The 16,144-nt window shown below is 39.8% G+C and overlaps 1 protein-coding gene across 2 annotated transcripts in view; it reads left to right on the top strand.

Annotated features, from left to right (window-relative positions):
• LOC108711477 (protein FAM169B) overlaps positions 1-11,504 on the top strand; it is a 29,738-nt gene extending 18,234 nt beyond the window's left edge. Inside the window, exons 3-8 of one of the 2 annotated variants that reach the window (XM_018253257.2) lie at positions 1,722-1,821; positions 4,842-4,927; positions 6,078-6,249; positions 8,663-8,845; positions 9,432-9,556; positions 9,949-11,504. In XM_018253257.2, the coding sequence (XP_018108746.1) occupies positions 1,722-1,821; positions 4,842-4,927; positions 6,078-6,249; positions 8,663-8,845; positions 9,432-9,556; positions 9,949-10,158 (876 nt within the window). In that variant the 3' untranslated portion in view covers positions 10,159-11,504. Of the gene's footprint in view, positions 1-1,721; positions 1,822-4,841; positions 4,928-6,077; positions 6,250-8,662; positions 8,846-9,431; positions 9,566-9,948 lie in introns of both variants that reach the window. The other variant, XM_018253256.2, reaches the window with a different exon arrangement.
• The last annotated feature ends 4,640 nt before the right edge of the window (positions 11,505-16,144 follow it).

The following is a 16,144-nucleotide window of genomic DNA, read 5'->3' as shown; positions in this document are numbered from 1 at the left end:
CCTTTAATGTGATCCACACAGTAGGGTTTCATCTAAAACCACACTGCTATTTATGGGAAAGGCCCACCCAAACTGCCCACTTCTCTTTGTCTATAAGTCCTGCATTCCTATCGAGTGGGCGAAGGCGCTACCAAACCGCCCCCTTCTCTCTTTCTATAAGTGCTGAGTCCCCATTTGAACTCGACTTTTTTTTTTATCCCTACTTTATAGTTCCATCATGTCTCACACATTTTTTCAGCGCTTTCACTATATTCACCTCCTGCTGGAGCGTGGGCTTTGTAAAAAAAAAATCAAATTCAAAATGTTTTACTGTAGTGCCCTCTATTGCCTGAATGTAATATCGTTACCATTGTGATAGCAAGCGCTAGTAATTATTTGTGTAGGGGAAGCACACACAAGGGAATCCACTGTTAATATTACATGGAGGAATACTTGCCTAATGATAAATGCAAGCTCCAAGTCTCATAAAAGTAGAATTACTTATTTCCATTCCTTCCCATGAACAACTGACCTGGACAAAAAGAGGATATGAGGATAAAATGGTTATTTAAATAAGTAGCATAGTACAAATTCGTGGCATCGATTTTCTCTATTCTGAGTATCATGTTTTTCAGTTGCATTGTCTGGGAAATACTAACCCAGGCTATTTTGGAAGTTGTAGTTCAGCCACAGTGGCAGAAGCTTTGAGTAGCATTAAGGGGGTCAATGACTATATATAGTAGATAAATACATTTTATCATGGTAGTGGAAATGGAAGCAATTCTATTTCTAGCTTTGACAACAACATGTGACATTTTTCAGGCAGCTAGAAATTCCAGCAACCTCCTACCCGGTCCTATCCCAGTCAGTTTCAAACTTCTCTCATTGGTTATGAATCGCCTGCTAAGTACTGGCCATAACTCAATGTAGCTCTTTGAAGAGAAAGTACCTTTACGTTAATGTTTAGTATATGGTAGAATGGCTAGTTCTAAACAACTTTTCAACTGGTCTTCATTTTTTTCTTTTTTTATAGTTTTTGAATTATTTGTCTTGTCAGATTCAGACCCTCTCCTATTCATATTCCAGTCTCTTTTTCAAATCAATGCATGGTTTCTAGGGTAATTCGGACCCTAGCAACTAGTTGATATTGCAAACTGGAGAGCTGCTGAATAAAAAGCTAAATAACCAGAAATAATAAAAAATAAAAAAAACAGTTGCAAATTGTCTCAGAATATCACTCTCTACATCATACTAAAATTTAATTCAAAGATGAACAACCGCCTTAAAAAACCTGAACATGATTATTATGCTTATTAACATGTCCAACATATTGCGCAGCGCTGTGATTATTATAAATATAGTTACCTTTTTGTATACAATAGATGACTTGGCACACAAAAAAGCAGGTGACGAAAAGCAGATGATGGAGCACAGCAGTTCAAGGCCCCAGTGCCAAACCGAGGTCATATCCTTATCTTTTACAACAGTGAATACATCATTATTTTTTAATAATACATGAGTATCAGTGCTCAGTCATGTGACAGAAATGACATCACTGGGCACCAAATAGAACTGATGACATCACTAAACATTATTTAATTGAATATATTTTACAGGATTTTTATGGCCCTTGAGTATTATACCTTGGTACAATATGTGAAAACCTGAGTTACTGCAGTGCGAGTATTTACTTGTTTTTCATGAAACAATTGACAATTTGATTTCTGTTTCTTCTTCCTCAGATAAAAGTAGATGAAACAAGTGTCCGGTACATACCACTGTACAGAGATGATGACTCTGGGAAAATGTTGGTTTTAGTATGTTCCAAGACAGGAGAGTCAGGTGCAGTGAATGTGTGTTTTTTGTTATCTGCATTATTCATATTGGTGCTCTATTTATGTATATGTGCAATTTATTATCTCCATTTGACATCCTAATAAACATAGTAGTGAGGTCCCTAGGATCTTGCCCCCATATCATCTTCCATATTGAGTTAAATAGCACAATCATTTCTCGTTGCCCTGTCATTAATAATAAACACAATCACATGGTAAGCAATCATTTAATATATTAAATATAAATTTAATTTAAATATATTTGTTTTAATCTATTCAATTGACCACCAATTAAAGAAAATTCAAATATTAGTGCAGCAGTGTCAGAGTTTATTAACAGTTTCGTTAACGGTTACTAACCCAGTGTTGCTTCAATTATTGGGCAGCCATTGCTGGGTTACCCAATAAAGTGCTATGTGCTAGGTGCTAATAATTCATTAGCAATTAAAAATCATGTAACGGGATTAATTAATATTGTGCTATAAAGTGCTAGTGCTTCAAATGAAATTTTAACTTAAATAACCAGGATTAAATTGACCCAGGTGAGATTAAAGTTATTTCATTATTATATATCACACATTAAAATCCATTCATTATAGAAGATTGTAGATAACTGATTAACTGTTAAAAAGTAAACTTTACTAAATTCATTAAAATTGCTGCAAATCAATTAAGGTAATCTTTGAAGACTGCATAAAAATTGGTGAGTAATAATTAATCCATACACCCCCGTTAAAGTTATAGGGTGTTAAAAAACGTTTGCATAAAATTATTCAAAGGAGACCAGCATTGAAAGAGAAAGGAGGAATAGGAAAATTGTTAGAGGTGGAGAAGTCCCAAGTTCTAGCTGCCTGTATTTTTCTAAGTCTGGGACCCCACACGGAGGAGAAAGTAGGTCACTGGGGACTGTAGTCTCAATTTTACCTTGCTATCTTATAATTCGGAGAGCTAATCAGGCCCGGATTTAGGGAAAGGCCCCCTAGGCCCGGGCCTAGGGCGGCAAGATGTTAGGGGCGGCCGCTGCTGCCACTCCTGGCTCCGGCTGCAGAGTCCTGCTGTGTGCGCAGCGGCAGCCGGCAGCAGCTGTCAGCATTCAGCTCTCTACTCTCTCTGGCCGCAGATGATCGCTTCCGGGCAGTCAGACTCAGTATGCACACGGCACGCAGCACACGCTGTGCGCGGTGACATCATCACGTCACATGACTGCGCATGCGTCACTCGGCGCCAGCGGCCAGCCTCACTCAGCCTGAGCTGAAGGTACTAGAACATCAAAGTTGGCCCATCAAGTAAGTTAAAAGGAAAATAAAGTGTTCTTTTATTTGATAACCATGCAGCCTAAAGTTTAGTCCACTAAAATTGGCCAGATATTTATTGAGTAAGGTTTGCATTGTGCTGTTAATGTGGTCCTACCCCAATTGGTCTGTTTAGGCCTCCAATGTAAACCTATTTATTGGCCCAGGCCAAAGCATTGTATCAGCCCAATATAATGTCAATTTGGCTGCCTGCCCGCGGCCCGCCCCTTGCTGCAAGCCTGCAACTGAAATCATTCAGCAGTGGCTGTGGCAGAATTTATTGCCCTATATTTTTTAATTATTGCAACAGTTGGTAGTAATATACATATTGGTTATATTTAAAATTTATTTATGGTTTAATACATAATTATTTCCATTTTATAGTCTGTGTTATTTTATTTTGCATAAATGATTGGATAAAGATTCGCTTCCAGAAAATGCGGGGGGGGGGGCGGCACAGTAGCTGGGCCTAGGGGGGCAAGAAGGGTAAATCCGGCCCTGGAGCTAATCTTCCCTATAAAACTACAAATCCCACAGTGCCATTGGATAACAGGTAAGATTATAAAAGAAGAATCAATGCGGTCGCAAAGGTTTAAAATCAATAGGAAATTATTTTGCAATAGTAAAAATAAGGAAAGCGCCCACAAAAAGCGCTTCCCAGTGTGCCAACACGTGTTTCGCCTGCTGGCTTTGTCAAGGCAAGAATGGATTTTAATGTGTGATATATAATAATGAATTAACTTTAATCTCACCTGGGTCAATTTAATCCTGGTTATTTAAGTTAAATTCTCAATTTCATTTGAAGCACTAGCACTTTATAGCACAATATTAATTAATCCTGTTACATGATTTTTAATTGCTAATGAATTATTAGCACCTAGCACATAGCACTTTATTGGGTAACCCAGCAATGGCTGCCCAATAATTGAAGCAACACTGGGTTAGTAACCGTTAACGAAACTGTTAATAAACTCTGACACTGCTGCACTAATATTTGAATTTTCTTTAATTGGTGGTCAATTGAATAGAGAGGGGTTTTACTTCTTTTCATTTCTACAACACATTATTTTGGTAATCACACCTCTTTCGTTCGGAAAACGTATTGCTTTTTTAGGAAGGTACACTGAACAATTCTTTCTTTATATATTTGTTTTAATCATAAATTTTTCTCTTTGAGCCAAGATAGGAATTTTGTGCCATAGCTTGACCCTTGTCTGTTATCCAGATTGTGCTTTCTCTCTGCCTGGACCAAGGACTGGCAATCTGTGGGTTCTGGCAAATGCCAGAGGGGCTGTTATAAGGTGCCATAGAAAGTCAGTATTTAGTGGGCTGGTTGGGGCTGATTGGGCCTCTGTGTACCTGAAATGCCAAGGCCTATTTTAATTCTCAGTCCGGACCGTCACCAAGGACTTGACTTGTCTGTTTTAACCCTTGTCTAGCTTATTGATTCTGACAATAGCCCTGGCACCTGATCTACATTTTGACTAGATTACTTATGTTCTGTTCCATTCCTTTGGTGTCCTAAGAGGGGTTGACTGTCTATAGTTCCCACCGCAGAATGCCCAGGGCCCCTAAAGGAACTTGTGGCCTTCACTAGTTCTGAATCTGATTCCTTTAAGCTTCTTTACTACCAATAAATTGACACTGGCTTTGTCAAGAAAGACATTTTACTAATCTACATGCTATTGTATGTATATACAACATAATTATAAGTTCTCCTTTGCTCTTTTGCCAGTTGTTGCTGTTTATCTGAATGGAACTTGGTGGTCTGTAGATGACATCTTGAAATCATCTGACCCATCAAAAGAAGGTCTGATACAGGTGATCAGAAATTTAATAAATACCAATTTTTTTCTATTGACACTTTACTTTGCATTTTCAAAAGGATTTACCCTTATCTCTATGCAAACTGCAATGCTTACTAATGTCAGGGTAATTCAGTTAATGGAGATCACTTGAGGTGAAAGACAAAGCTTATTTGAGTTCTTTGGATTTTGAACTTACAAAGAGTCAGAACCCCAAACAAAGGAGTCGATTTAAGGAGATAATAGGGAGTATTAATAGGGAGTTACCGGTGGGAGAGTATAGACATATGACTCCACAGCACAGAAAAACAAAGAATTGCTCTTACAGCCAAGCAGTGGCTCTGCCCTCCTAGTGACCAAAGCTAGCTCGAGAACAGAATCCATCTAAGTCAGGGGGGCTCCTGGGGGAATCTGCATACTCAAAATCTTACTCTCACTTATTAATATTCAGCTTTACTCCCTTTGTGTGCTAAACCACGTTTCCTATTGAGTCAGAAGGTAGGGCTTTTTATTGTGCAGTTTGCTTCAGTGGAAGTCATAGCTGGATCTCTGTGCCTGAGCAGGAGCTCCCGGTATTTGCAAAAAGCAGCATTTAATATGGCAGCTTCAAACTCTTGGTAGTGGGTAAATAAGGAATAAATGTTATGTTTCATCCATACTACAAAAGAGCTTTGCTTTTAAGATAGCCACACAAGTAGTTATAGGCTCACAATAAGTTTGGCTGATGAAAATCGAATCGGCCAATCATGATCTTGGCAGGCGCATAGCTCATCAGACAGACACATTGCTTTTGTGCCACTCTGATCCAGTCATTCATTGAAATCATTCGATCTGTGCATTTTTATTACACTGGTCCCTTTATGAGTTTGGACAAAATGGCTATAAAATGGATGTCTGGTTGCCTACAAGTCAATTGAAAAAGGATTAGAAATCATGTGATCACATTCGTCTCCATTGCCGATTCTAATCAGCTTGGTTTTTTATCTGAACCATCTAGTAGTATATAAACTGGGATTGTTTTGGGCACATGAGGAATGTGTCGGCACGTAACTGAGTATGGCCAGGATAGATTGGGGCCTGGTCTAAAACATTCTGCTTTTTTTTTTCTCTTAAATATTGGGTGGTATGCCCCATGTATCTTAATATTTACATTTTTCATTTCACAGGTCCAGACATTTTGGGAAAGAATTGCCCTCTTTGTTCTAAACTGTTTGGTGTGCGGGTTCTCAGAGGCAAATGGACATGAAGCCTGCTTCTTTCCACACGCCTCCAAGGAACTGGCTAAGATCTACTGGTGCCATGGAGAGGCAGTAGGATTTTACACCTACAAAAACAAAGGTGAACAGTTAGCTGTATGATAATCCCTATATATCTTGACTGTGACTGGGCACTAGAAATTGCATTTATTATATCATGTGATATATGACTAAAGCCTAATGGCGATGTATAAAAGAGAAGAGATCGCACACTCCAATATCTTGCAAAAGGTTTATTTGTAAAGAAAGTCACATAATGAAAGGATCCCAACATGCTTCAACCATTTAAGGGTCTTCATCACGGAAAAAGGCAAACAAAATGCTGCTGATTTTACTTGTTCTCTGTGAGCGTCCTTTGCAAACAGAATATCATTTAGAAAGATAAAAAGGAAACAAGTATGTTTATGGAATTTATTAACTCTTCGTGAGCATAACCTTCAAACAGTGTCCTGTATGCATGTCATATCAGTGCAGCCTGTATAAACACGTCAGTCATCATGCTGCAACTCAGACTTCCATTCATTAGTGGCAATCATAGAGAGGCATATTAATAGTCACAGACAACATTCCCAAGGTTACATTGGTATTTCTTCAGCATATTTGTATAAGACTGGAATGTATTTTGCACTGAGAGGTTTATCTTATGGCAGGGACCCTTGTAACAGGTCATTGGTACCTGTACAAAATGTTGTTTTTTGCTTTCATAGAAGTCAGCAAGTTGGCCCTGTATATATGTGCAAAGCCAAAGCACGATGTGATGTTTTTGTTTCATGCCTAGTTGATCCACTTCTCTGTGTATTGTGTGATTCAGCAGTCAGCCTCTCTTAAACATTATACAGTAACGCTGTGATCTGCAGTTACCTCTGCCATCCAGTAATTGCGTGTTTACCCCGACTCTGCAGTCAGATGTCATCGCAAAGAACATTGTTTGTTCTCTCTCAGTGCTGCATTCTTGCGGGGTAGTGTCAGTGTTTTTAACAAACAGGGCAATTTTTGGCAGCGAGGTCGCTCTGGGAATCCCCAGTGCCAAGACCAGCTTTAAAGCAGCAAAAATAATTACCTCCTGTTGACTGTCTCATGGTGCTGATGTGATGCCATCCGCTGTGTGTTTTGACAATATGCTCAGTGTACCGGTTTGCTCAACCAGCAGAAATGTAACCGGCCGCTCCTATTATCTCTGGCATCAGATAGTTAATCACATTTTTGTTTTTCTTCTTTCCCTTTATTTTCACTTATATAACACTTATATAATGCCACACAACCATCATTTATTACCCTGCGTTTTAAATGTATCCATATCCTTACATCGAGCTATATGGAAGTGTATAGCACTGCCAACTCAGGGAATGACACATGGGGCAATTGGAGCATTAAAGGAGAAGGAAAGACTAAAATTAAGTAAGCTTTATCAGAAAAGTCTATATAGACAGACCAGTAAACCCTCAAAGTAATGCTACTCCTCTCTCAAAAGAAACACTTTGTTTCTTTCCTTCTATTGTGTACACATGGGCTTCTATATCAGACTTCCTGTTTGCAGATTAAACCTCCAGAGCTCAGGCTTGAGCATGCTCAGTTTGCTCCTCTCTCCCTTTTCCCTCTTCCCCCTCCCTGCTGTAATCTGAGCCCAGAGCTATGAGTGATCAGGAAGAAACTTAGGTAGAAAGTGATGTCACACCAAGCTAATATGGCAGCTGCTATCCTAAACAAACAGAGAGAGCTTCTATAGCTGTTTATTCACATATGGTAAAGCATTCTGCAGAATAAATATAGTGTTATAGCACTATTGTTATTGTGGCTAATCTATTGGCAATAAACTGCTTCAGCAGCTTTCCTTCTTCTTTAAACATTATGTAGCTCAAAGGACAGGAGACAAAAAACTCCATACCACTCCTCCAATAACATTGATTTGAAAGTGTCTGGTGCAGATTCATGCAGACAATTATATTATGCCTAAAAAAAGCTTATGTGCTATAAGCGTAAAATTTGTAAGATATTACTACATGCAATTAGTATGACATGTGAAAAACAATTGTTATGTCCCTAAAATTTTTAAGAAAAAGCACCTTTACAAGCTTTTATCCATGGACCTGCCCAGGTCCAGAGGCCCAATCAGCCCACACAGTGGCCCCAACAGCCCCACCAGCCAACTAAATACTGACTTTCTATTTACACAGTCCCTCTGGTATTTGCCAGAACCCACAGATTGCCAGTCCAGGCCTGGACCTGCCAAACCAGATAGACTGGACACCCAGTTCTTGCACATGTGCTATCCCTTCTATATGCTATAATGGCAGGCACAGGCAGCGAAAGATTAAGATATACAACACTTTTTGGTTTATTCTGGAGGCACATCTACCAGGGAGGGAAAATGTGCATTGTGGACAAAAAAAATGGCACCTTGCACCCCATTGAATAACAAGCTCTCAAATCTGCATGTTAAGCTTTTTTCTTTAGCAACTAAATGCAGCTGAAAATATGACTTGCTTGAATAACAGGAAACCTGTGTAATCCCGGCACCAGTGAATGTTATCAGCTACCTGTCCTGGACACGGTATTTGTCCGTAAGAACTGGAGAAGATGTGGACTGGGGTCTAAAATGCTACAAGATTACAGCCTGGTGTTTTCCAGAGAAAGTGTTCTGGGTATCAGCAGCCCAATATCCCCTGCCATGTACACAGGTAACATTTCTCAAGAGCCCAGTATAACCTGTCGATATAGGGGCAGATTCACAGGTGAATTTTCACAAGCGTCAGCTTCGCACCCATCGTACCAAATATGCAACGAATACGCTAATTCACTAAATCGCAAAGTTTTGTCATGGGCATCGAACACTGGCGACTTTTTTCTAGTGTTATTTCGGCTGTGCGAGCATTTCATAGTGAAGATGCACTCGCATTCATTTCTGCCTAGCGAAACTTCGCTAGTGATCTTTCGCTTAGGTCAATTTGCATATGGCGGGAATTGCAAATATGCGGCGGCGAGGGAAACCGTGTGACTTTTTGTTAGAAAACAAGGAAGTAAAAAATGTTTTCCCCTTCCCACCCCTAATTTACATATGCAAATTTGCATATGCAAATTAGGGTCTGGGTTCGGTATTGGCCCGAATCTTACTCAAAGGATTCGGGGGTTCGGCCGAATCCAAAATAGTGGATTCGGTGCATCCCTAGTTTTAATGTCACAGAAAGATGGGAACATGGAAAGTGATGATGTAGATCTGGCTGTGTCCCATATTACAGGTTAGTAGCATGATATCTCTCTTTCTAGTCTGCCACAAATTCCTGACCTGTAACCCCAAGGATCAAGATCGGTTTTGGGAAGTGGAAGCTCCTGGATACTGGAGCCAACGTCTTAACATTTGGTTGAAAATTCAACTTGGAGAAGCCCCAGCAGTAAGAACAGTAAAGCAACTAAGTTCTTTTATTTTATTTATTTTCCTTCTTATATTATTTACACTTATTAATTGTCAGAACAGTTATTTAGTTTGCTGACAACATCATTCTGATGGTTATTAACTCTTGTTGCATGCATTAAACATGCTAAACTGCTTCATCAGTTACACTTCCAGTTACACATTATTCTGGTTGCTTTGCTGTTTTAAAGACCCTAAAAACCCGTGTCCAGGGCTCCTTTTCCATGATCAGAAAATGTGCTTCTCTTTATTGGCAGCCCTGCATGTTCCAGTAGTGACAGACCCATGCACATTAGGAGGTCGGCTCTTCTGTACTTAATATAGGAGTAGAAGGAGTATATTTATGGCCTTAACATATTTTCCATCTTGTAGACGCAAAAGTCTTCCACTGACAGAGTTGGTGAGCACGATAAGAGAGTCTCCATTTCAGCAATAAAACACCCCAGTGTTCCTGATGATAAAGATCCTGATGAATCTTCCGATGACTCGGATGGGTCAGTTTCCTTGGGGAACCACCGAAAAAGGAAAAGTGTAAAAGAGAACGTGGAAGAGATTCCAACAAAATATATGAAAGCAACCTAAGGCTGTGAGATATAAGTACTTTTAATTAACACAGTACTTTGTGCAAAGTGCAATTTTTATGTCCAAATTTAATTTTTTTTTTCATACCTAAAATGCAGCATTTCCCCCCAGAATTCTAGGTGCATGCTTAGTGGCATCTATAACATGTGCCAGATTTGCAGCAGATATTTTTTTAGTGGGAATGGCCTTGCTACTGCCACGAGGTTGGTGGTAGTTCCAGGGTTCCGCTAGTGCATGTTTCGTGCAGTTGAGCATAATTCATCAGAGCACATTGGCACTTTTGGCAAAAAGCTAGGAGCAAGTATCAGTGCAGTTCAGTACCTTGGTGAGTAGTTTCACTTTTTCATCCATTCTAATGCCTTGTGCTGTCATTTGTCTTTGAGCCCTAAATTCTCTTGCATTAGATATATGCACTTTGTGAGGGGGATTGGGTGCTGTTTTGTATTGGCTGTTGGGATGTAAGGCTTTAGAACTGCAATACTTGGTCACTGAATAACTAGGGGAATGTCACTGTTATGCTGCTATTATTCAGTGCACATTTTATTCAGTGCATTAGGGACTTTATTAAAGACGATGATCTGGTGATAATTATGTATTGTAAGCTTAACTACGGGTACAACCACTTTTATTGATTTTTGTGAAAATTAGGAGAACATTTAATGGGGTGCACCAAATCTATTTTTTTATGCTTCATGCAGAATCCTCCAGTATATGGGAGCTTCTACTGCCAAATACATTTTATTGGACTCATATCTACCCTATCCATCCCCCAACATGAAAATCATTTAGAGGCACGAGTTAGTGAACAGTAGGAGGCACAGGCTGCATTATGGCTTTGTCCTTACCACGTTATGGTTGGATAATAAAGACAAGCTCCACTGCACCTCCTGATGCTGGACGCTGCTTCGTGCACTGGATTTTTAATCTGACACAAGGAGCAAAGTGCCTCATTTTCTGAGGAGCAAGTGCTTGTTAAACTGAGCACTATGGAGAGCGCTTTTGCTTATACAATATCATTGTGCTGTATGTGTGTGTGTCTGTGTGGGGTAATTATCTGTGGTCAGAATACCTCAAATTACATAGATCTAATCAGTTGCAAGATATCTCATTTAATTCAATCTTGATTTGGTGAATATACAATTTTATAGGTTTGGAAGAAAATTAGAAGACTTTACACAGGAGTAATATTAATGGTTAAAGTTATGCATGGATGGGGTGTTGAGATAAAGTTCTAATATACTGTAGTGTTAAAAGCAATGAATGGAAAGGTTTGCATAGTTGTTTTCATTAAAGGAGATGGAAAGGCTTAGTGCACTTGGGGGTGCCAAATGTTAGGCACCCCCATGTGATTGTATTGACTTACCTGAAACCCCGGGCCGGTGCTCCTATCGGCAGAAAACTGCACCAGCCCCGGGTTATTCCAGCGAGCACCACAGAGTGATCCTCTTCTGGCTTCTTTTTTCTTTAAATTTCCGGGGGCAGACGCATGCGCAGTTGAACGAAATAGACTTTTCAGTTAAAGTTCTGCTTTTCGTTATACGCAGCCGTAGAAAGAGGAAGCCGGAAGAGGATCACTCCGTGGTGCTCACTGGTATAACCCCAGGCCTGTGCAGTTTTCTGCTGATAGGAGCACCAGCCCGGGGTTTCAGGTAAGTAAATACAATCACTTGCAGGTGCCTAACATTTGGCAACCCCAAGTGCACAAAGCCTTTCCTTCTCCTTTACTCCATTACATTGCAATGAAATCTCTTTCCAAGCAGATGTAGTTGATTAGTGGTACAACATGTTCCCAGTGATGTTACCACTGCCATGCAAGTTGCACTGCCTTCTTATATGCAGCTTTCAGAAATAAAGCGTATAGTAAGATTCCTGGTTCTCTCCAGGCTTTATTATTTACACCAATAAGCTAAGTACCCTGAACAATAACCATGCAATACAATTTCACTGTAGCATGAGTACTGCAATTTGGTGGGTGCTATTCTACCACAATACTGCAAGGTACAATGTGTATCTGTTTACATCAGATATAAGATAACATACGGTATACATTTTATTAAACAGAATAATCATGCATTGCAATATTATACAGGTATGGGACCTCTTATCCAGAACACTTGGGGCAAGGGTTTTCTAGATAAGGGTTCTTTTTTGTAATTGTGTTGTAGGGCAGTTAGAAACACATATCAACTGAAAACAACCAACAAGCCAACAGCTAAATTAGTTAACATCAGGTACACGTTGTTTGTATAGGACACTATGGGGGTTATTCTGTTTAAAACAGGGGCATTTGCATTGTCCGCTTTCCATAGAGATTAGCTGACTACGTCTGTCCCATAAGTCTAATGCCACATGGGGCTGATTTTTGGAGTTGGCGTCAGCCTGGGTGCAGGCACGGGCAGTGGTTTTTGGAGCCAAAAAATATTATGCATTTAGGCACCGAAATCAAATCCTTGCCAATTCCTATGGCTTTCATTTCTGCAGCATTGTCTGAATTTTCCATTACCTTAGCTTAGAAATAACCAAAGCACTGATCCGCTGTCTCATTATTTCCCACCTAGACTACTGCATATTATTCCTTACAGGCATTACACTCCAAAGCCCTCAGCAATGAAACACTTTTATTTATAGTTACATAGTATATGGTGTCAATAACAAAGACACTTGCCTATCTCGCTGATCCAGAGGAAGGCAAAGAAACCCACCAGAAGCAGCAAAAGAAGAAAAATCTTTCCTGGCAATTGGATCAACTTTTTGTATTTTCTCACTAGAAGAATAACTTTTTCACATTCAACATTATCTAATATATCTGCCCTTAAAACTGCTGCAGGGAGAGAACTGCACAACGTCACAACTCTGACTATAACAAAACTCATTTTCACACCTTAGCATGGAGCCACTTTTCTGCTAATCTCAATTTCTCATTATTGCGGCTTCTCACGTCCCTCTGATCTTAGGGTAAAAAGTCCTTAAATACCTCAACAGAATGAAATCTGATGTCAAATCTGGTGTCAAAACAACTACTTTTACATTAAGAAGTTTTAGTACTTATCCAGAAAGCTCTGAATTACAGGAAGGCCATCTATTTTAATCAAATAATTCAAACTTTTAAAAATAATTTAATTTTCTCTTTAATAATAAAACAGTAGCTTGTAAGGTTTTTTTTAGTTGACTTTATATATGGAGATCCAAATTGTGGATTTCCCTTATCTGGAAAACCCCAGGTCCAGACCATTAGGGATAATAGGTCCCATACCTGTACATATATATTACATCTGTTTTTTACTTTGCTGTTTGAGTCACTTCTTTTTACAGATGAAATATTGTTCAGATTTTTTCCATTAGTAATGTCATACACCCATTATTTTTTCATGCTGTAACCAATGACTGTTAATTTATTGTAAACCCACTGTTTAATATAATTCTAATGCCCATTATTATTGTAAAATGTTGTGTGAATTCCTGCTGCTATATAAATAAATGATGACTAAATGTCACACTTTAGTGTGTGTGAAAAATATTGCACAGCTTTTGCATTTTCACATAAGCATATTATCCATATAACAGCCAGTACTTCTATAAGTGTAATTTAGAGGAAAATCCATTACTAAGCTCAGTGCCCTTGGTATATAAGTCCTTCTTTTTCTGCACTATAGTTTTAATATTATTGTTTTGTATTTTCAAAGTCTCATCTAGAAGCAGAACGGCTCTCCCTTAAGCAGCGACTCAGCACAGGCAGCCAAGGAGAATTCCCATCAGCCTATCCTGATATCCATTGTGAGCCTATATAAAATCCTATACCATTTGGTATTATATATTTCTCATTGCCGTGAAAGTGGGCCCATGTTCTTTGGTGGGCCCTAGTAGACCAAGTTCCACACTAGTCCCGCATATCTCAGACAGAGCAACTAACTTATTTCATGAAAAAATATGCACCAGTGTATTGGCAGCTATTTGGGATGGGTGGCTGTTGTGTTTAAAGGAGATGGGAAATTTCAATCACCCCCAGCGATTGTAATCAATTACCTAATACCCAGGGCTGGTGCTTCTGTTAGCAGTAGGGATGCACCGAATCCAGGATTCGGTTCGGGATTCGGCCTTTTTCAGCAAGATTCGTATTCGGCCGAATCCTTCTTCCTGGCCGAACCGAATCCGAGCGCAGTGGCAGTAAGGGGGGGCACCATTACATGAGCCACCTCAGGTGGCTCTTTCCTAAGAAACGGCGCTGATTTTTGTCACAAAACAAGGAAGTAAAAACTGTTTTTCCTTCCCACTTCAGTTCGGTAGTCGGCCGAATCTTTCGCGAAGGATTCGGGGGTTTGCCCAAATCAAAAATAGTGGATTCAGTGCATCCCTAGTATCTATGCATAACTTTATTTGTAAAATCTGTTAAGGAATTCACAGAAAATCATATCAGGACAAAGAGCTTAAGTGCTATGTGGTAAGAGATATAATAGGAAGGGGGTCCCTGCCCCATAGAGCTTACAGTCTAAGTGGATAGGAGGCTAACATACAGGCACAAATTGGAGATGAAAAAGTGCACAAGGTAAGGCAAAGTCAGTAGACACAGGACTAGGCTAATGTTCTAGTGCTCCAAAAGGCAGACTCTTTGTTCTTTCTTGAAGAGATTGATAGAGGATTCCTTATGGAGGAATTCAGGGATGGAATTCCAGAGGAAAGGAGCAGCAAGAGAGAAGGGTTTAAGACGAGAGGTGGCAATGGATGGTGTGAAGAAAAGGTGGCTCTGAGAGGAGCGGATAAGATGACCAGGAATGTCATCTTCTCCTAATCACTGGGGGACACCCCCCATTGGTAAAGCTTTCCTTCTCCTTTAAAGGGATACTGTCATGGGAAAAACATTTTTTTTCAAAATGAATCAGTTAGTAGTGCGGCACCAGCAGAATTCGGAACTGAAATCCATTTCTCAAAAGAGCAAACAGTTTTTTTTTATATTCAATTTTGAAAACTGACATTGGGCTAGACATATTGTCAATTTCCCAGCTTCCCCAAGTCTCTGATAAACTTCAATCACTCTTTACTGTTGTACTGCAAGTAAGAGTGATATCACTCCCCTCCCTTTTTCCCTCAGCAGCCAAACAACAGAACAATGGGAAGGTAACCAGATAGCAGCTCCCTAACACAAGATAACAGCTGCCTGGTAGATCTAAGAACAGCACTCAATAGTAAAAACCCATGTCCCACTGAGACACATTCAGTTACATTGAGAAGGAAAAACAGCAGCCTGCCAGAAAGCATTTCTCTCCTAAAGTGCAGGCACAAGTCACATGGCTTGGGACAGCCGGGAAATTGACAAAATGTCTAGCCCCATGTCAGATTTCAAAATTGAATATAAAAAAAATCTGTTTGCTCTTTTGAGAAATGGATTTCAGTGCAGAATTCTGCTGGAGTAGCACTATTAACTGATGCGTTTTGAAAAAAACTTTTTTTTCCGATGACAGGATCCAACAAAAAACAGCCTTTGGCCCAGTGGAATAAAAATAAGACAGTGACATAATCTGTTAAAGGGGAATTAAACCTCCTATTCAAGTGAGGTGCCAAATGTTAGGTACCTGGTATCCTGGGCCTGTGCTCCTGTTAGCAGAAAACTGCACAGGTAGATCCTCTACCTCCCTTCTTCTTTCTTCAAAATCCAGCAGCCGACACATGCACAGTAGAACGAAAAGCCAGCTCTTAACTCTTCTGTGCATGTGTCAGAAGGGAGAGAATCACCTGCTTGCAAGTGCCCCTGGTCAGTGCAGTTTTGTGCTAACAAGCGCATCGGCCCAGGGTACCAGGTAAGTTATTACAATCCTTGGATGGTGTACTGCAACTAATTACCTATAAACACTGCTCTCACTTTAACTAGCTGAGAGAAACATTGTATTTGCGGAGCGATACTTCTGGATATAGAATGTGTTATTCTACACAGGAGGTGACATTATGCTTGGAGCAGGAGAGTTGCAGAACAATGTCAGAGAACTGAGGGAAG

The sequence above is a fragment of the Xenopus laevis genome, chromosome 3L (genome assembly GCF_017654675.1).
Source record: "Xenopus laevis strain J_2021 chromosome 3L, Xenopus_laevis_v10.1, whole genome shotgun sequence".
NCBI lineage: Eukaryota > Metazoa > Chordata > Amphibia > Anura > Pipidae > Xenopus > Xenopus laevis.
The sequence above is the reverse complement of the archived record's forward strand: the minus strand, read 5'-3'. Positions and strand labels throughout refer to the sequence as shown.